This window comes from Parathielavia appendiculata (assembly GCF_033297405.1).
Source record: "Parathielavia appendiculata strain CBS 731.68 unplaced genomic scaffold N657scaffold_4, whole genome shotgun sequence".
Taxonomy (NCBI): Eukaryota; Fungi; Ascomycota; class Sordariomycetes; order Sordariales; family Chaetomiaceae; genus Parathielavia; species Parathielavia appendiculata.
The window spans coordinates 429,624-456,073 of NW_026944223.1; the positions used below are offsets into that span (position 1 = coordinate 429,624).

Consider the following 26,450-nt stretch of genomic DNA (forward strand, 5'->3'; position numbering starts at 1 on the left):
TTACTTGACACCAGCCCCCCGAGTCAGGCGTGTTTTGTCCTCCCGTCTCCCCCACCACCGCCCGGCACATTGGGATCATTGAGAACGACGAGTTCTGAATGTAAGAAGAACCCCAAACGCATCGCAGTCCAAATTCCAAACAAATCCTACCGCAACGTCGGCGAAACAGATCTTTTCCCATCACTTATCTTATAGAGCCTGCCTAGCCCCGCGTTCCATGGTAGGTGACATTCTCACCACCTGGGCACCTGGCCCCGGCAACAGGGTGTCTTGGATAGTAGGTAATAGGAGATGAGATGACAGCCTTCGTTCTCAAATGGGTGGCTGGTCAGCTAGGCATCATCCATATTTCTTCAGTTACCATCCCGGCCAGAGCTGGATGACGACAATAGCTGTTGGGGATAGCACTAAGTAGGATTCTACTTCCAAGTGTCGAGAGACAACACCGATGTTTCCGAAACCTTTCTTCACTGCTCGCCTTGATGTAGATGCCGAAGAGCTGATTCATGTATGTTACCTAAACGGGCATCAGCGACTCGTGAGAAACGCCTGCAAGCGCCGGCGACACAGTCGTGGTTCACGAAGCGGACCCCTGCGCATCTTGAGACGCCGCATCACTCCTCCATATCCCTCGCATGTCGCCGCTTCTCAGGCTCTGGTTGAGTCGATGAAAACTTTTTCATCCTTTGAAACGACGCAACTCTCCGTCTGAACCAATACTCCTATTTCCACAACCAGTGCAACTTGAGATGAAAGGTTAGGACGGCACAACGTCGTTATCAGTTCAGTCGCCAACAAGGATGTGCAAGTCAGCCCTCTCGAGTTGCTCTTGCTACTGTCGCGCAGGACCGGCGACTCTGAGATCGTCAGAACGAAACAACAAAGCATCTTTGCCGAAGATGCTCGATGCGAACTGCTGCCGCCTACAGGGCTTGGCATGACACCATGATCGCCTTCCAGATGGGATCATCACACACACGGTGTTTGTCTTTTCATTGTAAAGAGCATGCTGCTTAACATAGGGACACAATAGTGTAGTATATCGCGACAATTACCCGCCGCCTTGGAAATGCGACGGCGGAGTGTGTCTTGCCGGTCCCGGTCCCCGGCCACCAAACCGGGACCCCACCAGGCCGAACAGACCAGCCCCTGGACCTCGCCCGGTTACCCACCTCCACCACCCAGCTCATGCCGGTTTGTCAGCTAGCTCCTTGTCGGCGGTGGTCCTGTCGAACCGCCTTGCGGGACATGATGGGCAGCGTCGGCACACGAGCAGGCTGCAGGCTCGGTCGAGACCGCCTCGAAAAACCAACAGAGATCTGGCGGCGAGGGTTGGCGCTATGACCCTGAGAAAAGATTGCCCCGGCGATGATCCACCGACCGAACGAACATCTCGCCAAATTCCCAGCATCCTCGCAGGGCCCTCTCCGTGGACAGTGCCCAAAAGGGCAAGGAAGAAGTCGTCCCCGTGCCAGGTCTCTACTCTCCGGGCCATCCGGGTTGAACATCATCCCATTCTTTTTGACCTCTTTTTTCTTTTGTTTCTTCTCTACTTTTGCGTCTTTCTTCCTTTTTCTGTTCTTTCTCTTTATTACTTTTCTCAGACATGCAACGTCATGTCAACACGACTACCAAAGGATATTCTGGACAACATTGGACAACCCGCGATACGCAGCTTTCTTCGCCCAGTCCAACTCTGCCCAGAGCTTTTAGAGATATAAGAGCACCAGTTGGACCCTGTCCTCATGGAACATGTTTGTCATGTGACGGTATCCGTCGAAGGCATTGCCAGTTGTGCCTCCTGTGGGTGTTGCGAGATACTTGAAGGTGTCTTGAGCACACTGCGTGACCGCACTCTTTATCTGCAGTCTCAGAAGCGTTGACGGCGTATAGAGTAAGGTACTGGTTTGAGCTTTGGGAACCTTGTCAATGACGAACTGCCGAAGAGTGACAGTCAATTGCTACAGTAATTTTCATCGAGTAATGCTCGGCGATCCAACCACTGCAGTCGATGGAGGTAGGCTACCCAGCACTGGCCGCTGATGAGCCTATCTCTGTTGGGATCCAGTGTCTAATGCTGCATCCGGGCTCAGATTGATTTCCTCACCGCCTTGTAGCAGCCCTTGGCAGTAGCGGGAGTCGCAGTAATCGGGAGAGATTAGAGAAAAATCCAAAGTACAGATGAGGGAGGCCTAAAATGAGAAGAGCTAGATGAGAAGATAAAATAAAGGGGTAGGGATGGAAAAGGACAGAGAAATACAAGGGGTTGAACGTATAGGAGAATTAACGATGTAGAAGAGAAGAAGAGCACAAAACCAAGGTCTCTAAGAACCTCATCTTCGTTATACCACCAGGCAAGACACTAGGACCATGGATAACCACCGATCAATGTAAAATGCGATCTGATCCATGGTTAAGGAACACAAATCTCCACGGCAATTATCAGGATCAAGCATGCGCGCATTCCCATGAAAAGAACTACAAACGTCGTTTTCTCTATGTAACTTGTCCATGAAGCCACGCGCTCAGAAAACTAACAGACCATCTGTTGAATGCAGTCGCCGCCCAATACCCAAGATGTGAGATCGTAGGGAAGAATTAGAGACCGAACGCACCTCCCCCTTCCATGATCGTTCAAAAAATGGTGTACGTAAAGCGTTAGGTATCTTCGTTCCCCATCCGGATCGACAGAGAACCCAACCGACCGGCTGCATGACTGGATGTACATATGTGAAGATAGAGTCTAAAAATGACTGGATGGTATCATCATGAGGAACACCCTCTTGCTAAAACAAACCCAAACCACACCCGCTATGGCCAGAGGAAAGAAATATAAATGCTAGCACCCCGGGGTATCCATCCATCCTAAATGTTCCGACACACCAACACCCCCTTGAATACCTGAAGACGCAGCACACCCATAGCAAATGACATGAACATATCAACATGAGCATAGAACAAAGAAACCCAATACACCAGCCTATACCATCCCCTGTTTATCTATTCACTGCACCTTCCTCGCCTCAAAGAGCGCCAGACTCAAAGCCGTATCATTCTCCCCCACATTCGGCGTCGGCTCGCTCAGCGCCTCCCACCTCCGATACTGAAACACACTGAGCCTCTCGCCGCCCTGGCCGCGATCAAACCCCCACAGCGCAGCCGGCGTGCCCAACAGGCCACTAAACATGGTATTCCCACCTCCACCATTACCACCACCACCACCGCCAGCAGCATTTGCACCCCTCCCATTCCCCCCCACTCCACCAACACCACCATTACCAACCAATCCTTTCTCACGATGCGCAAGAAATAGCGTCCCCCCCTCCTCCGCCCCTTCAGACCCAGCAGCAGACGACCCAGACCCAGCCCCCGAAAAACTAAACAAATACCTCAACCTCGCATCCCCGCCCGCACAATCCCTCACCGCCCGCACACACATCGCCCTGGCCTCCTCGCTGAGGTTATCCACCAGCAAACATGACAGGTCAAATAACCTGCGCCCCAGCGGCCGGGTATCAAACCACCCCGTGCCTGTACCGGTACCAGTACCGGTACCACGGTTCAGGTGTTGGTGCAGGGGGTGCGCGGACGAGTGGTCGAGCTCCTGCATGAGACCCGCGCAGGTGACCAGGATCCTGGCGCGGACGTCTGCGGCGGTGGCGGGGGGTTTATTGGTGGTGGTGGTGGAGGAGGAGGAGGAGGAGGAGGGGTTGTCGAGGACGTGCTGTTGCTGCTGCAGCTGTAGCTGTTGCTGGTGGGCGTGGAGGGTGATGAAATTGAGAGTGAGCGGGAGCCAGTGGGTGAGGACGGCGAGTTTGGGATCGGTTGAGGATGAGTCGGTGATCGTGGGTATTGATGCTGGCTCGTCGGGGGAGGCGAGGAGTTCCCATAGGTCGACGAGCTTGTCTACGACTGCCGGGGGCAGTTGGGGCTGCCGCGCTCCGGCTGGGCTGCTGCGCATGATGGCGTCGATGACGGACAGCAAGTTTTCTGCCATTTGGAGCGTCTGCGGGAGAACGGTGTTCGGAGTTGGTGGGCTGCGGAGGGAGGGTAAGAGCTCCAAGAAGCGGCTCTGGGCGCGGAGCTTGAGATGCTGGGTGATCTCTGGGCTGAGACAGCTCAACATGCCGACCCAGGTGATGTTGCCCGCGCTAATGGCCTTGTCCATAGCGTTGGCGAAGAGATCGACGTGCGACTGCTGTCGATCCGCGGTTTCGTGGATGGCCTGCTCGTTGGAGCTCAGACTCAGGGCTAGCTTCACCTGGCAGAATGGGAGAGTAAACTCGTTGGTGAGCTCCAAAACCTGCTCAAAGGTAACTTGTTTCCGGCTGTCCCCGGTGGGAATCAGCAAATCCGTCGTCAAGCTGTCGATCAAACCGCTCATGTGCGGATTCGAGTTCTTGACACTTAACGCCCGCGCAACCCCCCCGGCGTCCCTCAACACGAGGCGCTTGAGCAATCCGATGAGGCTCGCTCGGACACACTCGCTTTCTAGAGGCAGCGCCTCGTCATCGTTCTGCCCCTTTGCGTACGAGTACTCGGCAGACGCCAGGAAAATGAGGCCGAGGACCTCCTTCGGGCACTCACGAATCGCCTGATCCTGAAGGATGGCGAAGCGGTATGCTTCATCGACCGTCAGCAGGTCGTCCTGCCGAATGGGTGCAGTGAGCAATTGAAGCACCTCCTGCATGTACCTCGTTCGATACGTTATTTGGACGACATGAGGCGGGGTACCCGCACTGGGTGCCCGCGCTGTAACCGCGCCCTGCCCGGCGGACAACTCCGAGGCGGTTGCAAGGATGGCGCACAGGTCGAGGCACCCCACCGAGACGAGCAACGGAAAGATCCTCAGGATGGACGGGCGGTTCCCGAGCGTGCGAACGAACAGCAGCCATTTGACCATGAGTCCGTCAAAGTGCTGGGTGTTGAAGAGTCGCAGCCGGCCCAGCAAGGTGCCGTAAGCCCGCTGCTTGTCCGTTGCTCTGTCCCAACTGAACTGCAGGCGCTGCACGATAGTCTGGAACAGTCGCTCCATCGTGTTTCGGTCGAGACTCGAACCCCCGGCCAGTATTTTCTCAATCTCCTCGTGCAGCTCACCGGCGTCATCCTGCAGCCGGGCAACCATGTTGTCGGACACGGGCGAACACGCGTCTACGGGATTTTGGCGGTCGTTCAGCGCCAGATCCTTCTTCAACTGCGAGGCAATGTCCTCCATTCCGGGTATTCTTGGGACGAGGGCGACGAGCGAAGCCAGAAGCGGCCGTAATGCAAACCCTTGCTCTCGGACGGCGGCCTTGAGCCGCTGATGAAGAGTTCGAAACAGCGTCAAGGTGTCGCCCAAGGCGGAGAAGATGAAAAAGTGCCGGCTGACGGTATCGGAAATGGCCGCCAGGATCTCGAGACTCGAGTTCTTGGTGAGCATCTTCATGATGTCTCCAAGCATCAAAAAATCTTCAGCAGCCTCGAGCACAGATCGAACTGCGTAGAAGATGGTAGGCGAGATATCCGAAGTCTGACCGCCTTCCTCGTTCTCCTTGGCATGTGCGGCGAAGCTGGCCCGAAGCCAGCAGCCAAGCTCGGCCTTGAGCGCTCGACTCGCAGACGATATCTTCCTAGTAAGCTTCTTGAGCGAGAGCGGTGTCTGCTCCAGCAGCGGGTCCCCAGCATCCATGGGCAGGTTCAATGTGTGCTTCAGGTGTCGTATCGCCAATTCGACATCCTGTGCCTCGTCAACCACACTGAAAGAAGCGCGCCGGAGGACAGCGTTTCTGAGATCCCGCTGAGGCGGAGCGAGGGCGGAAGCAGGAATTTCAGCAAGGAGACGAGTCCGCCCCGGAGCCGTCGGTGACACATCCTCAGGGCTCCTTACCCCTCCGCGGGCAATGAGCCACTTAATCAAACGCGGCACTGAAAAGATGTCTGAGCGGACAAGCTCACACACGACGTGATAGAGTGTAGCCTTGCGCGGCTCGTCCTCGCAAGCATCGGTCTCGAGAAAATCCAGCACTGCCACGGTAGGATCCAGGCCCAACGTGCTCCAGTGTCGTAGAATCCGGCTCGTGACGTAGACTTTGGCCAGCCCAGGGCGGTAGAGGGAGGTGCACCATTCCAGAAGAGCCCTGGCCAAGGCCTCCTTGTCCTTGGAAATGTCCCAACACTGGGCGGGTAGCTCGGCTGGCATGGGTGCTTGGAGTGTTGCGTCCAGCATTCGCACCAGGATATGTCGAGCGGCGGGTTGCGACCTGTTGGCAGCCGCGGCAAGCTGCTCGTTCCGACCATTGATAGCTCCATACGAGTTCTGTCGTGCCTCGTCCCCAGCGGGAAGGCAAGCTTTCAGAGCATCGCGGTACTTTGACCAGGATGAAGGACACACAAAGTTTTCTGGACTCCTGAGTATTAATGCGTTTAAACACTGCGCCAAGTTGTCGAGGAGCGGTTGGAGGATGTCTTTGTCGGGGTGATTATATATCTGGAGCGTTTATCAGCACCCGTACCTTTCCCAGCCGGAAGCTATCATATTTCACATACTAAGTGGTGGTGTGTCATGAGAGCCGTGACCAACCTGCGGCCGTACTTCCTCAGCTTCAGAAGATCTTTCCAGTACAACTGGGTGATGAGCATCCACATGGGGAGCCTGGCCTCGGAGCTGTTTTCGAGACTTGATACGAGCCATTCCGAGTAATGCTCGCAATCAAGCAAGTGCTCCGCGTACAAATGTGCTGCCAGTCGGGTACTGCGATGTTGTTAGCCCGGCAACCGGACTGGTGGAGAGACGGAAACTTACGTGTAGTGCACCTTGGATTTCCACCCATCCTCGTCGAAGGAGAAGAAAACATGCTCGATGAACTGCTCAACCGAAACAGTCCAGTCCTTGATCCACCTGGTCTCTCCGCCCATGACTAAGGTGCTCACGCCTTTCCTCTTGGTTGCTCGAATCTCATTTGCACCCACACACTTTATCAACCAGACGGCGCGGTCGGTTGGAACGTTCTTGTTCAGGCATTGCTCAAGAAGCACCTTGCCGCGGATGCCGTGAGGGATCGTCCTGCTGAGCTTTCGAAGCGGAATGGCGGGGTTCGCGAGGTCCCTTAACCATGCCTCCCGTTTGGTGTCGGTGAGGGTAACTCGAGGAGGGGGCTTGAACGTGGACGGCGCCGTTATCCGGCCGCTGTGCCTCCTCTGGCCCAACACGGCCGTAAAGACAGAAGAGAGGGCAGTGAGCCCAGTTTTGTGCTTTAGGGCCGGGAACAATATGCCCTTGGCGGACTGTGTCTCAACCGTAGAGAATGGGCCCTTGTCGTAGTATCCATGCCGGATAACATTCTCGGAGAACTGATCTTCTGGGTGATTCCCCGTCCAAGGGAAAAAGTCCGCGTATCCGGTCTTCATCGGGGCAGTCAAGCCGCCTGTTCTCGGCTGAGGACCTGCGAGTGTCGAGTACCGTGGGGCAGCGGCTGGCGGCTCTATGGTGAAGGGCTTCGGACGGGTATCCTTCTTGATTGGGTTTGATATTGTTGGTGGTGGCATCTCACGGCGCGGTAGACTAGCGACAAAGGGTGGCGGACGGTGAGGCATGGGCAGAGGCGTGTCGATCTCGGCGCTCGGCGGATGGGTCGAGAGATGGGGGCTCATATCGCCCAGGTCGGAAGAGTCGGTTGGGGGCATAATGCGGGACGGCGTGAAGGGCTTGGAGGACTCGACGGCGCTCGGGGATTCGCTAATAGGGGCATGCGAAATCGAATCGGTCGAGTCGTGTGAGAGCTCCAACTTGAGCCGGGACCCGGCCCGGCGCTGGGCGGCAGGACGAACTGGGGCGCCATCGCTGGGGTCGACCGCGTTGAAGTCGTAGAATGCAGCGTCCTTGCGCACGGGGGACGGGGGAGGATACTGCTGGTGGGAGAGAGCACGCTGGTGGGCGGTGGCCGGGCGTTGCGACAGGGTCGGCCCGCTCAGCTTGTGCTGTGGCGGTCGCTGTTGGACGCCCAAGGGGGGCCGGGAGGTCATCGCAAAGAACAGAGCGACTGCGCCATGCCGCAAGTTGTTCGGGGTGATGAATCGCTTTTATCTGGTCGGGAGATCTGAAATATGGATGGGTGGTGATGGACTGAGGTTGAGCGCGCACTCTCCCGGTGTCCAGCGCAGTGGACTGCCCTGTGGAGTGTGGGTCTGGCCCTGCAGGCGACGAATTACTGGTACACCGGCCGGTCTTCGGGCGGAAGCGACGGCTGACACAGCTGTTCGATTTTCTGAAGGACTTCTAGGTTCGACGATGCTGCGGAGGAGAACCGGGCGTTGGCGGTTAATCACAGCGACGATGGGTTTTTGACACCACTGCCCAAAGTGAATGAGAGTACTCCGTACCAGGCCGGCCGGTCCCGTAGGTACAGTACCGTGCCTGACCAGACCCTGCGCGCGGGAGGCCGGATTGCTGAGGCTTGCGTGCGTTGGGCCCTGCGGGACCCACTGGAAGTCTTCGGCGTGGGGCTTGTCCCCAAACGGCTCAGCAGGTGCTTGGGAGTTATGAAGTTGAGGTGTTGTGAACTTCTGATGTTGTCTTGATCTGCCCGTGGAGTATGGACAGCCCGTGCTCCTGTGAAACCGAGAGATTTCAAATCTCGGCGTCCCTCTTGAACGTTAATGCCTGCGGGAGAACGGCATATCGGGTTCCCTGCTCCGTTGGGTGCTACACTTGGGAAGAGATGATGATCCTGCCACACACACTCCCGTCTTCGGCTCGTACTTTGAAACGCGGGACATTGCATTCATATGCTGTACACTTGATTATGTGAGTGGCAACTGTGCACGGCACACAGCGCGGAGATCGCTCTCGAGGAGATCCTCAGCTTGGTTGTCGTGGCTTGGCGCTGGCTCACTGCAACTGGCCACTGGCCAGCCTGAGTTCTTCACGTTGATGAGATGTCGATATCCAGCCGTACAATCAGCGGAGATGGGGGCAGATTCCGCGGTATGTCCCAAATCAAATTAGGAACTGTGCCAGTGAACAACCAGGAAACGGCGTAGATGGTTTTGGGCATCTGTGTGCAATCATCCCGTACGGGAGCGAATGGCACTACAATCCAGCCCTGGTTGGTTTCCTAGCGCGAGACCCAAGATTGGGGCCCCTACCCAGAATTACACACTCTCCACCGAACAGCCAGAAGCCCGTATTTATTCTAAGAAATGCAACGAATAGTAGAACATGCCAAGACAGTCCTTACTGGAGTGAGTTTTCTGCATCAGAACGAGTTGCAGCGCTGTTGAGTTCAAGACTTTAAGACCAGGATCCCTGTCGTGGTCCCGCATTAGGAAACGAACCAGGGCTGGATCGTATGGAATAGCGTACCGACTGTTGTACGGATACTGTACAGTATTGTACTATACCTCTGTCACACTCACAGTCGGTCGTGGAGGTCGATGTCCTGACTCTTTACCACAACCGAGATGTCAAGCAACAAATGTGTCCGCATGGATTAACTATATCATATGCTTCAAGAAGAGACGCTAGGTGATCTTTCAGGACGCTGCGCTAATGATTCCTGCTTGCGCTCAGGTAGTATCGAATCTCGAACAAACCGCACGTGAAAGAAATGCGGGGCGAGATCTGACTGCGCTTTTGCGGAGTTCGGCCGTTTGCCAAGTTGGGTGTCGGCTCTTGCCACTCCTGGAAACTCTTCCGCGCCTATCCCACACCCCGGCCTACGGTGGGGCAGACTTTGGGGCTGCACTCACATTCGACGCCAAACAGCATCGTGATCTCCAAGGGTTATCATCGAGCCAGCATTTGCACAAGCCAAACACCATGGAGTCCAGCAAAGAGAAAGATATGAGGCAACCGGACTTGAGTGAGTAATCAAGAGAGCCCCAACACGATATCGTGGAGACCTGTGCGCTAACCCTAACCACGCCGCAGTCATCCCGTATCAAGAGCCTGCTGCGAAAGGCGACAATGTCGAGTTCCAGTCAACCCTGGCATCGACATTGCCGATGGCTGCGGTCTTCTTGAGGAACAAATATATTGGATGGTATGCTCGGCCCGGTTCTTGAGTTTCCCCTGACACCCACCCACCCCCCTTTCCGCTGGACACCCATCCGTTCACCACCAGCTCACGATCGCGATAAGCTGACGATGTGTCGACCCAGGGCTGCCGTTGTCTTCAGCATACAGAGCTGGCTGGGCGAGAGTGAGGATACCAAGAAGAGCACCGGCACACCTGGATACTTCAACGTCGGAATGGCCTGTATGCCGCTCCCTGTCCCCTAGATACAAGTGTCACCGACTAACGCGGATAGTACAGTGTCGTCCCTACTCGTTACATACCTACCACTCTTCCTTCCACAACCGGGCGCACAACGAGGAAGCGCGACAGAGGTCCCCGCGCCGGCTCCGGCATGAAACAGAACGGCGACCTGCAGTGGATTACGGCGGGCTGACGGACGGGCGGCGCAATGATTGCCTCGCGACTCTCTCCGCGTCATTGTGGATTAATGGGCTTGTCAAATTGTCGGAGACATGGTGGAGTGTACAATATACCCCAATACATACCTAAAATCGGTCAGCCGTTCCCTCTTGATGCCGGTACTATATTTCATGATAGGTCAACGCTGAGATCCTCGCGCTTGCAACCCGCGAGACGATTGTTGAACGCGACAGCCGGTGATACATAACCTCCAGACACCGGAAGCGAAAAAAGCACCACGAGAAGAACATCGCGACCTCGGTCTCCGGTTGGATGCACCCCGGGCCAATGTCGAAATCAACGTTGACGCACACCTCCCCCCCAACATATGTACGCGTGTCAAATCAAAATGGGGTATACACCAAAAGACAGCATTTATTAAACATCCAAAGCCACAAGCCTCGCTCCGAAACTATTCCCAACCCTCCAGACTCGTGTCAGATAACCGGCGTCCCCGTCCAGATGAGATATCGATTGGCCCCAAGATAGGCACATCAACGATTACCTCCTTGTGAATCGACTCTCTCCAACCCATGGGCAACTCTGAATGGTGGAGCGAGATCAGTTATTTCGGAGCGATCTGCTCGGGTCCGATCAGTAACTGCCAGCTTGTTATCAGAACGTAAAGAGACTTACCCACACCCCTGGGGAGTTGTGACGCCAAAGAAGCAGTCATCATCCGCCTTGGGAACGACCTGCTCCGGCCTGATGGGCGTGATGATGACGCCGGCGCTGACAACCGAGAAGCACAGTGAGAGCATGGCAGCGGCGAAGGTGGCGGGTTTCATTTTGACCGATTGGTGGGTTTTTGTCGAGGAATTGAGATTATTCCAGAGAGGCACCGGACCGGGCCGTGGGCAAGGAAGTCGATGGACTGAAAAAAGAAAGGGTGAAGGTATTCAGACCAGCTGATGTGTATTAGAAGAGGAGAAGGGAAATTGTGTTTTAAGTCTGCAATCAGTGGCAATAGTTATCCGTACACAGACCATGAAGATGATAGAGAAGCGAATCGATGCTGAAGCTCTGCGAATGAAAGCGCCAAGGCCCGAGTCTGGGCGGCTATTTTTGAAACTCGCCGCTGCAACTTTTTGGGGGTTCGAGACTGCCAGGGCCGCATGTTTCAGGCCTGAAACGGGGTTCATCAAACCCGTCCCAAAACAACAACGACGACAACGCCATTTAAATCAGAGCGGTTGACCTAGAATTCCCTCCAACACGACGATGACGACGACGATGGCAATCAACAATTGACCCAAAGTACAGTACTCGTACCACTTTGGCTAAACAAACCCTAGCGCGAGGCTGCGGGCTACGGCTTTGAGCTGGAAACCAGCTTCCCGTCGTCCAGGTAATGGAAGGCGGAAACACCAGCGACTGAAGGTCGTCGTCCACGGAGAAAAGAAGTGCGTCCACCGTCGATGATGGACGTCGACTGGTGTACATGCGCAGTAAGTTGGTTGTGTTGTGCTCGAGACAAGCTCCGTGTTCTTCAGCCCCAAAACTGCAAACCTCTTGGAGAATGTGGTAAGGCCGAGGGCGGCGTGTTACACCACATGAGCTGAGCCCCAAGTAAAATACATACATACCATTGGCACCGAGGGCACGCTGGCACTCACTCAGATACAGGCACTTCAGCCGCGGAGGAATAAATGAGTATATATCAATATCAGGTATCAGCTCCGGAGAGGAGGTTCTCCCCCATCCCAAGCCTCGCATCTAGCACTTTATCCCTCCACATCAACATGAAGCAGGATCGATCTCCGAGACAACATGAACTTCACCGACGAGGCCCCGAGGGGACAACGAACCATGGCAACTCCGGGCTCATTTGCAAACCCCCGAACTGGCACGATTACATCGCTTTCTATGCTCTCAACTCCGTTATTCACGCCGGAACTATTCCTTCTGTGCCTGGGGAGACGAAACTCGAAATTCTCTATGATGTGCTCAATGCCTTCTTTATCCCCGGCTTCGGTGTTCTGCGTGCTCTTCGCCGCCTGATGCTCCGACCCGGACTCCGCCGCCAAAAGTTTCTCGATGCGCCACTATGGACCATGACCGGGACTGGCTCGGACGAGACATGACCCCACTCCATCTCGCTGTCGAGAAAAGGGACGACCCATTAGTTCATTGGAGTGACATGGACAAGTCTGAAGAGATCCTCACCGAGATCCTTCTCTCGGCAGGCGCGGACCCCAACACAAAGACGAGCAACGGCAACACCCCAATGCATATTGCCAACACAGAGAAGCCCCGCATATTTGAGCTCTTGGTTCAATACGGAGCTGACATCAATGCTGTAAATGCTCGCGGAAGGACCTCTGCTCGAGATGATCGTTCGGTTGGCCCATGACACCGGTCTGAGTCAATCACAGCCAAACGTCAAGGTCTTCGACATGTTGTTGGAGCTTGGCGCAGATGTGAACATCGCCGACGGCAATGGCGACAATGTCTTCCATCACATATTGCACAGCATCAACAGCCTCGCCGACAGCCGCGAGTTCATGACCGTCATCAACAAATTTGCTGCGGGCCGGTGCAGACGTGAACAGGAAGAACAAGAAGAGCCAGCCGCCGCTGTTCAGCTACAACAAGTGCGGTTTTTCCTCCCGGACCGCTCTCGCTCGTCATCACGATGAGATGCTCAGGATGCTTGTGGGTGTCGGCATGGACCTGAACGCGCGCGACGAGCAGGGCCGCACGATCCTCTGGGTGATTGGGGAGCAGTATGGGACCGATGTCGACGTGATCGAGAAGTTCATCCGCTTGAGTGCCGATCCCGGCGCGGCCACGGACGACGGCAGGACTGTGATCCACTCGGCAGTGGAAAAAACGAGAGGACCGGACTGGTTCCGGTCTAATATCAGTTGGGGTCAAACCGGACGTACACGGCAAGGACGGAGACACAACTATCCATATGGTTCTTCGCCAGACTGAGACGTACCCAAGAGCTCAGGAAGTGATTCTGGTCTTGATGGACGAGGGGACTGTGTCGCCGCTGGCAAAGAACGCGGAGGGACAGTCGGCACTACACGTGGCGGGTACGCTGAGCCACCTGGAACTTGCGTCAACAGTCCGGCATTCAGAGGACTGGACGTCAATGAGGCAAACATTGATGGGTACTCCCCCCTACATTATGCTGTGGTGTTTGGGGAGGAAGCTGTTAGAATGCTTCTCCGTGCTGGAGCTGATCCGACGACGCTTGCCACCAGCAACTTGTCCCCGCTGCACGTCGCCGCCCGCAAAAGAGACGCTGGTGTTGCAGTACTTCTTCTCGTACAGTACCGCAAGCTGAGCGTCCTCGAGGAGCACGTCAACCTGCTCGGTGAGGGCAGGGCGCCTCTGCACTATGCATGTCGAGCTGGAAGCCCCGAGGCCGTCTGGTACCTGTTGCGCAACGGTGCAGACCCTTCCATCATGGATGGAAACGGACTGACTTCACTGCATGCCTTGACGGAATGCGAGGCTCCGGGCCCGCCGCCCATGGTCGACATCATTGCGATGCTGCAACGCGGGGGTGCCGATCTGACCGCCGAGGCGGCGATTCGGATGGACGGCGAGACGAGGATGTTGACTCCCTTGGACATGGCGGTGCAGAGGAAAAACTGGGAAATGGTCCGGGCTCTGATTACTCATGGGGTTCAGCCTCGTGACTGCCAGAGACCGTCTGAGGAATTTGTCTTAGCCACGGACAGGGGTAAGGCGGCCGAGGAAGCTCGGAAGGTACAGACCAGCGTGCCACAGCCTCAGGAATTCCCAAGGGCTGGTCGGACTCGCCGGTGGAGAGGACGCTGGGCGGCTGGTCCAGGGGCGAGAATGCCTCTAGAGAAGGGAACTTGCTTCATGACCAACGGACAAGACATCCTGGATTTGAAAGTCCCGAACCTGCGGACGAAGATGGCAATGCCGCCGATTGCTTGTGCGATGTGCTGCAGGATGGTGACTACGACATCATTAAGGAGTATGCCCAGCTCGGAGGGAATATGATACAGCTACGACGTTGGAGCAAGGACATATTTCTTCACCACCTCATCCGAAGCGGCCAGGCAGAGTTGTCGGAGTACTTTGGCGACAAGGTGGCCGAGTTTGAGGCGCAGGACTGGGTGCAGAAAAACAAAAACGTCTGCTGCACGCTGCTCGGCGCGGCATGCCTGCGGAGCCAGCCTTCCCTGCAAATTATCCAGTTGCTTGTAGAGAAGCTTGGCGTTGATGTGAATGCCACCTACAATCCGGATGGCTTCTGCTACAGGCTGCGGAGAGGAACGGCCCTTCACATCCTCGCGAGCGGGGCTAACTTCTGGCAGGTCGAGGCGCTCGAGTACCTCCTCTCAAAAGGGGCGGACATCAAAGCGAGGAATGCGGATGGGATGACGCCATTGCTGGCCGCTATTGATAAAAGCTGGCCAGACGGTTTTTGGAGGGAGGAGACGGTGTGTGTGCTGTTGAAGCACGGGGCTGATGTCAATGCGACTGCCAGGAAACTGTCGGGGGTCACTGGGCGGTCGGCGCTGGAGATGTCGGGCCACCCGGGGGTTACAAGACTCTTGTTGGAACATGGGGCGAGCAGAGACTGGTTTTGGGGTCTCTTGACATACGCTGTCTGTAATTGGATGGAGCCGGGGATTATGAAGCTGCCGTTGGAAGCAGGGCTGGACCCGAATGAGCTGCCGTCGTGTGGAGGGGATCAACAACAGGAGAAACGGCTACTCAAGGGAGTCATAGATGATGAGGAGGTTGAGCAAAAGAAGGGTGGGGGAGAGGATGAGGAGAGGGAGGAGTGGGGAGAGGAGGAGGAAGAGGAGGAGGAGGAGGAGCCAAAGGTGGAACCACGCTATCCCCTTCACGAGGCAGCCCGGCCATCAACCGCATACGACCCAGCATTCAACTTCAGGCGCGGCAGCAAGCTGTCATTGAATTGCTTGTCTCCCATGGCGCCGATGTCTATGCGTCTTATCCGGATGGCAAATTTGTCCTCCCAGCCATTGTGGAGGACCGTGGCAAGCTAGACAGTTTCCTCCCTCAACTTTCGGCATGAACAGAGATCGCAAAGGCCATCATGGACGGACACTTCTGACCTCAGCTTGCATCCCTGTTTTTCCTGTGGGTGCACCAGTCTACGGCGTCCCAAAACCAAAGCCGACTGTCGTGGCCGATGCCATAAACGCCCTCGTCACCGCTCGAGCGGATGCCCTCGCTCTCGACGACGAAGCCGCACTCCTCTGCACTGGTTCTGCACCCTGTCCGGGAAACAAGTCGACGAGGCACACTGCAACACCTCCGTTTCGCTTGCTCGCCACGGCCCAGAAGCCGTGCATATAGCAGATAAGCAAGGCCGCAAGCCCCTGCACCTAGCCCTAGCAATCAACGCGAGCCGCGCGCAAATTTCGTCGTTCCTGATTCAACACCTCCTCTCCGTCGGCGTCAATCCAGCAGACCCAGACCCGCTGACAGGCAACTCAGCTCTGCACTTCATCGCACCACGGCTCGTAGGTGAGTCCACGGCGGCCGCGGCCGCGACCACCCTGTTCCTCGAGCTGGCGGCCCACCTTGACATCAACGCGCGCAACGGCGCAGGCGAAACGCCGGTCTTTGCGTTTGCGGCGGTTGGGTGGGCGGGCACGCGCAATCCGGAAAGTAAGGTCGGGCACCCAACGTACGCGCTCAAGCACGACATGACGCATGCCAAGGCACTGGATATGTTTGTTGAGTTGGGTGCGGATCTGGTGGCTGTCGATGGGAAAAACCGGACGCTGCTTCATGTGACGGCTGGACGGAAGGGTGTGCGAGGTAGTCAGTTGGAGCCGGAGGAGATGGAGGATGTTGAGGGGGCATTCAAGAAGCTCCTTGATTTGGGGATTCATCCACGGGCGGAGGATGATCAGCTGCGGACGGCGATTGATGTGACTGTGGCGCGAAATATGTATGGGATTGTGTGGATGTTTAGTGAGGAGGGGAGGAGAGAGAGGGAGAAGGGGATGAAGGATGATGGTGGAAAGGAGAGCGGGAGTGGTGATTTTGAGTGGTGATGGAACTTGCCGTGTGTGGCAGTGATTTCAATACTAGATAGAGTAGAGCAAAGACTGGCTAAACTCTTTTGCTACTCCGAGGCGATGACGGAGTGGTGGTATCAAAGTTCCATGGTCCAACTATTTCGCTGAATATTTTTCTTGTGAACATGGACTTCAGAATGACATGGAAAAAGGCGTCTCCCAAGTCAGGATTGGAACAATAGGGTATGTAAAGAAAGGAGACCAATCTGCGAGCACGAACACGATACGGCGCCTGGGAACAACGGCCCTTTATGATCCTTATGGATGCGAACTGAATAACAGCTATGCAAAACGTCCGAGAAACGATCAGTCTGAGCCTTGACGCCACTGAAATGCAAACCACATGCAGACATCGCAATGTCGTAGCCATACCCAAATGCGTAACCATCATTAACCCTCCTCATCAAATCACTCATTCATCGTCCCAAATCCAATGCCCGCAACCCAGACACCCAAGTGTCGGTGAAGCGCAGATCTCAAGCCGTCCCAGCCGCCTTGACGAGCCTCTTGGGCGAGTAAATCCGGAACTGGACAAAGATAATGCAGTCTTCGATCATAGTGCCAAGCGAGCCCAGCAACCAGGGCAGCGCCCGGACAAAGTAGTCCGGATCCTGCGAATAGGAAATAACGCTCGCGCCGTATGTGAAGTTGCCCGTCAGCGAGAGCAAAAAGAAGAGAAGCGCGAGCCCCTCGCACGACTTTTCTCGGTAATTTTTGACAATTTGGGGGATGCGCGCACTGTCGCCAACCAAATCACATTAGTAAACCACTCGCCCATAAACCATCCTCACAAAACCACCGGAGAGCAGGGGAAGAGTGGGAAAATTAGGATGCATAGGACATACCACAAGTAACAGACCGCGCTCGCATAACCAAGCACCATCCCCACCATCGCAACAGGCTCCTTCATCATGTCCCCACCTCTGTCCTCATCCTCCGGCCCTGGCGCTACTGCCCCGCCATCACCAGCCGCCCCCCACGCGCCCATCTTGTAGCTGAAATACCACCCGGCTGCGCCGACCGCCCACACGGCGAGCAGGCTCGTGGCGTTGTGCAGCCAGGGATTGCTGTCGGGCGTGTCGTCCTCGCCCGTGATGATGCGCGTCAGCGGGTCGACCAGTCCGGAGCTCTCGCGCCGACGCACCTCGTGGCGCCGATGCGAGCCGGGGAGACCGCTTGAGTCGGCCCGCGCGCGGGGGGTGGTTGGGAGGAGGGGGTCAGATTCGGTTGGGGCGGGGTCGAGAACGGCGGTGGATGTGCTTGCGTCGAGGTCGTCGTCGTCGCGGCGGCGGTGGTGATGGTGGTGGTGATGATGATGGTGATGGTGGTGCTCGCGGTGAGCGGCGCGGCGGCGGGCGTTGATGGTGTTGTAGTAGGTGCATTGGCTTATCAGGATCAGATCGGCGACGCAGAAGTAGCTGGCGAGGGCTATTGTTGAGGGCGCAAGGCTTGTGAAAAGGGCACCTGAGGCAAGGTTAGTACGAAGTACGCCGAGCATACAGAGTACTTGGGCAGATGCGAACCAGACAGGTTGCAAATATCGCCGAGCAGCCAGATCAGGAGGAACTTCATTGATAAGGCGTCCGCGCTCTTGGCTTTGTAGTTTGTGATCAGTTGCGGGAGCTACAGGGTGGTCAGCCATTGTATTCAATTTTCGAGACCCTTTTGGGAATTACCAAAAGACATATCCAAGCTGTCAAACTGACGCTGCCAAAAATTCCCGAGAGGGCTTCGCCGACGCCGGGCTTATGAAGCGCCTCGGGGGCGGCAGCGACAAAGCGCAGCATGACGGACCCGGAGCGGAGCTGATGAGGAGCGGCGGAAGTTCGTCGAAGTTAAGAAAAGAAAAAATGAATGGCTACCTGGCCATATATAGGTATCAGGGACGTCGCGAACCTTGTGCCCGTCTATGTGTACCTTAAGGTTTGGTTTGGTGTTGAGCTTTGCATGCGGGATTCGAGTCATTCAGTGAGGTCACAAGCGCCGACCGCCAGACCCTTATCGCTCGGCGCAGAGATAAAGGACACCACCGAAGGAAATTGAGCATCCATCCCACGGCATCCTGGCTGGCTGAAGCTGCCAATCTCCAGTACGAAATATCGAGTCCTGTTCACTCGTTGGGTGGTGGCCTACGCACAATGCAAATCATCGAAACCTCAGTACGATGGCCGAACATAAATGGCAACCAAATGAGATCGCCGGTGACATAAACTCAAGCAGCACCCCGCATTTTCCCTTGCATGTCAGGGTCTTTTTGAGTGGGCCGGTCGTGTGAGAGCTTGGGCTATTGAGGGTGGGCCGGTTACCGATTCGCATCTGGGGACTTCAGGTTGCACCCGAACTTTCAAAAGCATCGGACACGGCCGCGGCAGAACAAAGTTCGAAGAGTCTAAGATTGCGGCATCAAAGGACACATATTACAAGACGCCAATGCGTATGTCCATGCTCTTGCCGGCCTGCATCACCTCATCCGGCGGCAAATGACTGTTACCCGTCGATTAACCTGGCCCATCGCTGAGCTTCAGCCCGACACGTGGGGCTCAACCTGCAACTGCCCTTGAACTTGACTGGCTGGACCGTCCCTCTGACAACCAGCGAGACAAGGGTCTCTAACAATCACAAGGCTGAACCACGCCTTGCCCAGCTGACTGCGACCACCGCTCTGCTGGTTTAACAGGGAGTACGAATATTCCGTCCGATTAGTGCTCATATATTGCTAGTTCTTATTACACATCGCCGGTTGTGTTTGAATTCTGTACAGCGTCATTCGGTCTTGCAGCACATCCAGCGAGATGAGGCTCTCATCGATTGCAGTAGGCGCGACAGCCTTGCCGGGCGCCCTGGCTTGGGGTGGTATGTCACTCCGCGCCTCTTCTAGCAATGACGGGATCCTAACATGCCACATCTCAGGCTTCGGACACATCAGCGTAGCCTATATCGCGAGCAACTTCGCCTCCCCCTCCACAACAACGTACCTCCAAACCCTGCTGCGCAACGACACTGGCGACTATCTCGCCGGGGTAGCGACCTGGGCCGACTCGATCCGGTACACAAAATGGGGAAGGTTCACCTCCGACTTCCACTTCATCGACGCCAAGGACGACCCGCCGCGGTACTGCGGCGTCGACTTCGACCGCGACTGCAAGAAGGACCGGGGCTGCGTGGTCAGCGCCCTGCACAATTACACGACGCGAATGCTGGACGCTGACCTGCCCGCGTACGAGCGCGCCATCGCCGCCAAGTTCGTGGTGCACTTTATTGGCGACATTCACCAGCCGCTGCACACGGAGAACGTCGAGCGCGGCGGCAACGGCATCCCGGTCCTGTTTGACGGCAAGCACTTCAACCTGCACCACGTCTGGGACACGAGCATCGTGGAGAAGCTGGTGGGCGGCGTTGGCCGCCGGAGCCCCTACGAGGCGGCCAAGCGCTGGGCGGACGAGCTCACGAAGGAGATCAATGATGGCAAGTACGCCTCGGACACGATTGACTGGCTGAGGTCTGCCAACCTGTCGGATCCCATTTCCACGGCGATGGCCTGGGCGACCGAGGGAAATGCCTATGTCTGCACGACAGGTAAGTGCTCTCTCTCCAACCGTCTTTCACAAGGCGGGACACCCTATTGTATCTCACAGCTTACGGCAAGCTAACCTTATTGAAAAGTCCTCCCTGAAGGTCCGCACGCCATCAGAGGCCAGGAGCTTGGGTCAAAGTACTACGAGGCCGCCGCCCCGGTTATCGAGGTGCAGGTGGCGAGAGCGGGATATCGTTTGGCTGCCTGGTTAGACCTCATCGTCACGAGACTTGAGACACGGACATTGCCAGACGATCTGTAGAGGATTATAGGAAAATCCATGTTGAACCGTCATACGTACGAGATTCGGGATGAGAGCCGTCCATCCTGCGGGCGGGAGATGAATCGGCACATTCGCGATCAGGATTTTGCTTCGTCGTAGACAACCCCAGAAGGCTTCATTTCCCATCAAGTCCTCAACCTGGCGGCCCCACGCCCGCTTCAACGGGCCAAAGCAGCCGACATCAAGTGGCTGGGGCTTGTGAGAAGAGTGCGGAGGCATGCAAAGCGTTACCGACAAGACATCTCCTTGAGTTCGAGGTAACTACGAAGGATCCAAGCGAATCATTCGGCCTCTCCTGACGACTCTTCCGTTCTCTACGACCTTGCGACTGTCAATTGATACGAGCGGATCACGACAGCCTCCGGCCTTTCAAGGTTCCTTGTGTTACGACGTCACGAAATACATCACGGCTAGGGAGTCAGCCCAAGCCGGGCCTTCGCGGCATGAGAGCGACCTTGACGAAGACGACATACCTACTCGACCTGCAGAACCCTCCTCTGATGGACACCGTCGACGAAGAACTTGGTAAGGAAGCCTGGACCCGTTGTAGGGCGCGGCCTGCGCGCAGAGATGGTTGATCACTAATGGACATGATCGTCTCAGGATGCCACCGGACACTCGCTTCTCTAGGCATGTCTCGTCTCCTCATCCTATGACCAGGTACGTCGTAGCGCTACAGCAGGCCCTTGCTACTAAAATGACAGTCCTAGACCCAAGGCCAACCACCTGGGCACGCGGTCCCCATACTCCTCCGACAAAAGGCTCAAGGTTGGTGTTGAATAGCTCTGAACCGTTGGGATCCCACGCATTGCTCACTCCCAGAGCGTACGTCTCACTATTGTAAATTATGCGTGACTCGCCCTCAAGTAGAGCCGCTCCTTGCTCGGGGCAGAGTACGCCGACGGGCTCGATGCTGGGAAAGCCATTGTCAAATATCTGCTTGTACATGTAGTCTCTGGGACGCAAGTCGGCAAATCCACCCGCATTGCTTTCCAAGCTGATGGACAAAGGCCCTTTGAAGATGCGGTCGAAAATGAGTCGCGAAGCTTTCAGGATTAAGGTGGTGTTGGAAAGTCGTGGCACTGGAAACTCGGACGCTCAGCTGCAAGTGCCCTGCTGTTGGATGCATGGCTGCCCAACTGAGCGTCAGGCAACGTGAGAGGTAACCAGGGCGCTGGGCAACGAGGTCAGGGCGATTCCCCTTTCGCTGGAGACGTGAGAGAAGAACAACCTTCAATCAAGAACATCTGGGATGCTCCGAGCATCTCAAATCTGACTGTTGTAAGCTCCCATCATCTGTGTGATCACCGTGGAATCGTGGCTGTTGGTCTTCCAACAGGTGGGTAGCAATATCGATCTTGTATGTGCGAGCTGACCAGACCTTGGGTGGTGCCCGTCACACCTTCTCTCTTTGTTTCCCTACCTGTCGAGAGCCCTGTACAGGTCTCTCTGTAAGCGTATCTCTATAGCTGGCCAGGTCCTTAGCTTCGGTGGTTAGCGGCACCACACAGCTAAGTGTTCCACTGTCTCCCTGCCATGGCCGCATTCGCAGTAGGGGGTAGGTATTCGAGAGACCCTGGCCCGGAAGAGGAAGTCTTTAAGGCCTATAGCTCCGGTCCGGGCCTGGGTCAATAGAGAGCTCTCGGCCTTCGTGAGACCCTCGTGCCTTTCTAGTGCCTTTTTGTCAAGTTTCGGCCAATGATCGGCCGGTTGTACGGTAGATAGGGCCTGGTTCCGGGCCCTATACCGTTGTAGTCAATTGGTGATCTCTTGGGCCCACCTAGCCTTGCAGGCCTTATTGAGAGCCTCTGTAGAGTCTTTGCCTTGGGCTCTCCAGGCTGCAATAGCCTCTGTAGCTTCGTCGATTGCTAGAGGTTGCATTGGCCCTTTGGCTCTTTGTAGTCCTTAGAAGCAATTGCGAATCCTGTTGCAGGCCTCCTCGACTAGCAGGCTAGGAGGCCGAGGAAAAAAACGTGACCGTCTGAACCCCCTAATGACCTAATCACCCCAACGAAGCTGTCTTTCAAGGATTTTAATCCAATACCCACTCTTACGCATATCCCGGCCATGGCAAATGCGGCCTCAACTAAACGCAGTGTGCCCCTTCGGTGCTTGCACTCTGAGCTATGAATCGGCCCCTATGATCCGCTCAAAGAAAGATAACACTGGCACCAACCACCTTCCTCTGGTCTTCCGCAACGCGGCCAACTTCTCCTTCACCTTCCAACCACATTCCCGCATCGGCCACCATCTTCTCTCCGAACCCCATCAAGACGTTAACGAGCCCGTCACCATCTTTGATAACATATCTGACTCTCCTGGCCGGGGTGCCACCCAACCTCCGGAAACGACGTATAACCGCAGCTGGACCTTGGGTGTGATACCTATCCAATGACAACAGACTCCGAGTACCTCTTTCGGAGTTGATCTCTTAGCATCTATTCAGCCGCATATATACAACTTGGCGATGAGCCAAGGTCCTATCCCTTGTCTGAAATTCATAGGGTTGAACAGCCAGAATCAGAATGTCTCCAACGCGTTGCTGTTCCTTGACATACGATCCGCGCTTTTCTATCACCGCATCAGTCAAAAAGACAGCCGTCACACCTCAACAACGGCAAGCCCAACATATCTAAAAAGAAAATTACGGGGGAACTTCAAAGGCTGAAGTCTCATTAAATCGCGGGTAGCATGACCTCAAGGCTCCGAAGTTGCCACATTTACGGATGCTGAACTTGACCGGTGTCTTCAACATTCCCGCTGTGATGGGCTGAGCCCATGATGGCCTCGGCAACCCTCGGCCGTGGTATCATGATAACGTCATCCTGAAGCAGGCAGTGTCTGTGTGTTTCGGAGCATATAAGAGCTGCCCTCTCTTCCTGTCATCTAGTTCTCTCTTTTCTTCTTCTTTCTCCATTCGAGGCAAACTCGTAGAGTCGTCACCAGCTAGTTGCAATATACTCCTGGGACCGTTACACCCGCCGCCTGCAAGGCAGCTGACACTACATCCATTGCCAGGCGCCGCTAACTGGCCGAATTACTGACTTTATCCCGTTTGTGCCCTTTTCGCCGATCGAACAGGCAGCTGTCGCAGACAAGTGCCTCTCCGAGCTTGGGAAAAGACTGGCAAAGCCCCTCGACACCTGTGAAGAGGCTTTCAGGTACCGACCTGGCGGCAACATCGATTTGCAGGTTAGGCGAGCATACCCGGTCAATAAGGCACTGGCTGAACAGAGAATGCCTCAAGTCTTGGTTCGTAATGTTCTCGTATAGGAGAAGAGGGTACTGGAGATCGCCTTCGCCGTCCTTCTTTGAGGCTTTCTTCAGACGACCTAGGATAAGCCCCGGGGGGGTCAATCGGAGATCGTCTTAGCTGTCCTTCGATAGAGCTTCCTTCGTCTGACGGGGCAGGAACTCTGTATGTACCGGGAGTGTGGACTCGAAATTGGCTTAGTCGTCCTTCGTTACGACTTTCTTCATCTGAGGATGTACTGGGTACTGTATACGTGCCCGCAGCGCGGATTGGGGATCACTTTGGCTGTTCTTTCTCCATATTTCCTTCAGCTAGAGGAATATCAGGTATAACGTATTCGGAGGAAATGCGGTGGTGGATTGGAGGTCGCAACTATGAACCTGACCTTCGCGCGTTGGGTGGTTTTTGGGCATTCCCACCAGGACAAACTGGTCTGCTGTGTCTACTATCCATGTCGTAGCCCCGGCCTTTCGGCCTGCCTGATAGCTGGTGAGACACAAAACCGGAAGGAGGATGGCCATGTCTCGGGGGTATTTGTGAAAACGGGCGACCACCGGGGGCGGGGGGTGCCCTTTCCAATGCCCCCCCTCGTGCTGGAGCTGGTAAGATGAATTGGTGTCGTGCGGGTGTTGGCCGTCCCGCAGGATGCGTTGCGACATCGAAAGTCTGAGTCGCCGGGAAACTCGACTCGAACGACACCGGAGGTGATTGCTGAGTTGCAGAGGCTCGGGCCGGGCTATCGTCCGGGATAGTGATAGGACTTTGAGCGGTGCCTACTTCATCATCCTCCACTGGGCTGCCAAGAGCATGGAGCACACAGAGGGGTAGGACATACGGGAGCGGTCGATGCTCGTGACTCCATCGACCCCGAAGTCTGAGCCCAGAACTCGAGGATGGTGCGGGATCGAGAGGCGGGTCCGTACGGTACGCATCGCTGATCTGCAAAAAGTAGATCTTGTCGCCCGGCACCGTTCTTGACAGCTCATCGAGGCTGGCCGTGTAGGTCCTTGCCAAATCAACCGCCGTGATTCCCTCAGCCTCGATTCTTCCCGAGGTCGTGGTCGGATCTCCCCATTCGCCTCCTGCCGTTTGAAAGGTATTAAGGCAGAGGCCAATGTTTGGCCGGCTGGCTTTCTTTATGGTGGACCAGACGTCCTTCCAGGTCGGGACGCAGGTCGCCCAGCACCAGTTCTCATAAGCAAGTCGAAACCCCCGTGCTGCCAACATATCGGCCAAACATCCAAGATCTGCGGCAATCTGGTCCATGTCCTTGGACATGTCCGTTGAGTCAGATGACCCAACTTGCGACATGTCGGTGCCAGCGGCCTCCATGATGTCGATCCATGCCTTTGCCCTCGCAAAAGCCGCTTGGCGTTGCTGGCTTCCCTCTGGCCAGCCTTCAAAGTTGGAAAACGGCTGGAGGACAAGGATTTTCAAGCCGTGCCCGATGCACATGTCATGGACTGCCTTCGCGGCCTCGCACAAAGAGCTGTAATCATCTTCGGCGATGTCGCGGCCAAAATGCCGGCTTGCGTAAGCTTGGAGTCCGGGAAAAGAGAGCTCAATACCGTCAAAGCCCGCTTCGCGAATAGCCTCGATTTTCTGATGGAGCGTGTGCCGAGGTAGCCCGATAAAGCACAAGGCAAATGCAACAGGGTGACGAATTGAGCCAGATCCCTAGGACGTGGACGATATGATGTGAGCTGTCGAATACTTTGCAGCTCGTTGGGCTCGGACTCGATTAACACACTGCAGTAACCAACCTCTACTGCAGTGGGTATGAGTATTTCAGGTGATTGTTTCCAAACCGTCCTGTGTTCTAAGGCTGATTTAGATCCTGTAGCAAGGTTTGGAATCTTGGAACTCGATCTATCATTGTAACTTTTGTCAATGATGTCAGCCCTGCATGTCATAATCACACCCACTACGGGGTACTCGCACTTAACTTTCAGCGAAATCTCACAAGAAAGTAGCGACCTCCTTGCTCCTTGTATCGGACAGTGTATCTGAATAAAGTGAAACCAACTCCAGTCCTACCGCTGCTCCGTAAGTGTAACAATTGTTAGGTTCCACCCGCCTTCTTAGCCCGCTTTGTGTTAAGAAGTGACGTTATATTATATGTAGCTAGGCTTCGAGTTAGGCTTGGAGCAACGACCGAAACATTTTGGGTATCCCAAAGCTACGGCTGGTGAAGATGGAAGATGTTACTAGCCGTAGTCGTTGCTCGTGGAAGCTCCAGATCAGATATCAATTCAAAATCCAGTGATGGAGTGGCCCGTGGGTAGCATGTCTAGCCTGCTACTTGCGTAGCAGTACCCCGGCAATATTCCGACACCAACCTCGGAACATGGACCGTGTCGAGGTATGGCTAATTAGCACACCTAACGCTGACTGACCAGGTTCAAGAACGAAGACCACATACCTTACAACAATGACTACCTAGTGTAGGTACAACTTACTGTGCAAAGCTAATTGTAATTGAGATGGGCAAACTCGCGCAAGGCTCGGATTCCAACTCTCTGATCACGAGTGAGATTGGTAAATCTAGGCTGCTTTGGTGTAGATGAATTAAGTCCGCTATTGCAAGGCCTCGGCTAAACTTCGTCATCGTCGTTGGTAAGCTCAGCTGTAGGTTTGGTAGACATTGTTGCATTCCTATAGATTTTAAGATAAGTATTCTCCCATAGGAGTTGGCAGGAAAGTGACTTTAGTAATAAACTTCAGTGGATGTAAGGGGTTTTGCCAGACCCTTATCAACCCCCTTTGCCAATTCACTACGGATCCGTACACTAGCAATACTAACCCCGGCGGAGGTGTACTAAGGTGATCGGCC

General features: G+C 55.3%; 9 protein-coding genes across 9 annotated transcripts; 3 read left to right on the forward strand and 6 right to left on the reverse strand.

The window, feature by feature from the left end:
- Positions 1 to 3,004: 3,004 nt before the first annotated feature.
- N657DRAFT_570680 (uncharacterized protein) lies at positions 3,005 to 8,004 on the reverse strand (the record flags this gene model as incomplete). The annotated part of the gene is made up of 3 exons (XM_062788757.1): positions 3,005 to 6,469; positions 6,529 to 6,733; positions 6,785 to 8,004. The coding sequence occupies 3 exons, from the start codon at positions 8,002 to 8,004 to the stop codon at positions 3,005 to 3,007; spliced, it is 4,890 nt and encodes a 1,629-aa protein (XP_062648610.1).
- A 1,795-nt stretch (positions 8,005 to 9,799) lies between these two features.
- N657DRAFT_615879 (uncharacterized protein) lies at positions 9,800 to 10,641 on the forward strand (the record flags this gene model as incomplete). The annotated part of the gene is made up of 4 exons (XM_062790481.1): positions 9,800 to 9,842; positions 9,911 to 10,022; positions 10,141 to 10,238; positions 10,296 to 10,641. 4 exons carry the CDS (start codon positions 9,800 to 9,802, stop codon positions 10,391 to 10,393), a joined length of 351 nt encoding a protein of 116 aa, XP_062648611.1. The 3' UTR covers positions 10,394 to 10,641.
- Positions 10,642 to 11,018: 377 nt separating this feature from the next.
- N657DRAFT_679659 (uncharacterized protein) lies at positions 11,019 to 11,245 on the reverse strand (the record flags this gene model as incomplete). The annotated part of the gene is made up of 2 exons (XM_062796207.1): positions 11,019 to 11,037; positions 11,094 to 11,245. 2 exons carry the CDS (start codon positions 11,243 to 11,245, stop codon positions 11,019 to 11,021), a joined length of 171 nt encoding a protein of 56 aa, XP_062648612.1.
- Positions 11,246 to 11,424: 179 nt separating this feature from the next.
- On the reverse strand, positions 11,425 to 12,283 carry N657DRAFT_335573 (uncharacterized protein). Its single transcript, XM_062786876.1, has one exon. It carries the CDS (start codon positions 12,171 to 12,173, stop codon positions 11,637 to 11,639), a length of 537 nt encoding a protein of 178 aa, XP_062648613.1. The 5' UTR covers positions 12,174 to 12,283; the 3' UTR covers positions 11,425 to 11,636.
- Positions 12,284 to 12,504: 221 nt separating this feature from the next.
- Positions 12,505 to 16,483, forward strand: N657DRAFT_670725 (ankyrin; the record flags this gene model as incomplete). The annotated part of the gene is made up of 8 exons (XM_062795562.1): positions 12,505 to 12,729; positions 12,833 to 12,967; positions 13,014 to 13,265; positions 13,390 to 13,498; positions 13,645 to 14,154; positions 14,202 to 15,363; positions 15,497 to 15,684; positions 15,780 to 16,483. 8 exons carry the CDS (start codon positions 12,505 to 12,507, stop codon positions 16,481 to 16,483), a joined length of 3,285 nt encoding a protein of 1,094 aa, XP_062648614.1.
- A 423-nt stretch (positions 16,484 to 16,906) lies between these two features.
- Positions 16,907 to 18,473, reverse strand: N657DRAFT_335834 (PQ-loop-domain-containing protein). Its single transcript, XM_062786877.1, has 4 exons — positions 18,184 to 18,473; positions 18,031 to 18,130; positions 17,353 to 17,971; positions 16,907 to 17,245 (listed from the first exon to the last, which is right to left on the reverse strand). Exons 1-4 carry the CDS (start codon positions 18,292 to 18,294, stop codon positions 16,984 to 16,986), a joined length of 1,092 nt encoding a protein of 363 aa, XP_062648615.1. The 5' UTR covers positions 18,295 to 18,473; the 3' UTR covers positions 16,907 to 16,983.
- Positions 18,474 to 19,299: 826 nt separating this feature from the next.
- On the forward strand, positions 19,300 to 20,343 carry N657DRAFT_679662 (S1/P1 nuclease; the record flags this gene model as incomplete). Its single annotated transcript, XM_062796208.1, has 3 exons — positions 19,300 to 19,360; positions 19,418 to 20,083; positions 20,171 to 20,343. The coding sequence occupies 3 exons, from the start codon at positions 19,300 to 19,302 to the stop codon at positions 20,341 to 20,343; spliced, it is 900 nt and encodes a 299-aa protein (XP_062648616.1).
- Positions 20,344 to 20,992: 649 nt separating this feature from the next.
- N657DRAFT_643602 (uncharacterized protein) lies at positions 20,993 to 21,592 on the reverse strand (the record flags this gene model as incomplete). The annotated part of the gene is made up of 1 exon (XM_062792585.1): positions 20,993 to 21,592. A coding segment is annotated over exon 1 (298 nt), but the record flags the coding sequence as incomplete, so codon positions are not given.
- Positions 21,593 to 23,971: 2,379 nt separating this feature from the next.
- On the reverse strand, positions 23,972 to 25,616 carry N657DRAFT_643603 (xylose isomerase-like protein; the record flags this gene model as incomplete). The annotated part of the gene is made up of 2 exons (XM_062792586.1): positions 23,972 to 25,498; positions 25,564 to 25,616. A coding segment is annotated over one exon (1,305 nt), but the record flags the coding sequence as incomplete, so codon positions are not given.
- Positions 25,617 to 26,450: the final 834 nt, after the last annotated feature.

Excerpts from the sequence above, each read along its gene's own strand:
- N657DRAFT_335573 (XM_062786876.1), bottom strand. The coding sequence starts at position 12,173 with ATGCGAGGCTTGGGATGGGGGAGAACCTCCTCTCCGGAGCTGATACCT.
- N657DRAFT_335834 (XM_062786877.1), bottom strand. The coding sequence starts at position 18,294 with ATGCTGCGCTTTGTCGCTGCCGCCCCCGAGGCGCTTCATAAGCCCGGC. Across the intron at positions 17,972-18,030 it reads CGATATTTGCAACCTGTCTG|GTGCCCTTTTCACAAGCCTT; the intron begins GTTCGCATCTGC and ends ACCTTGCCTCAG. Across the intron at positions 17,246-17,352 it reads AGCGCGGTCTGTTACTTGTG|TGCGCGCATCCCCCAAATTG; the intron begins GTATGTCCTATG and ends GGTTGGCGACAG.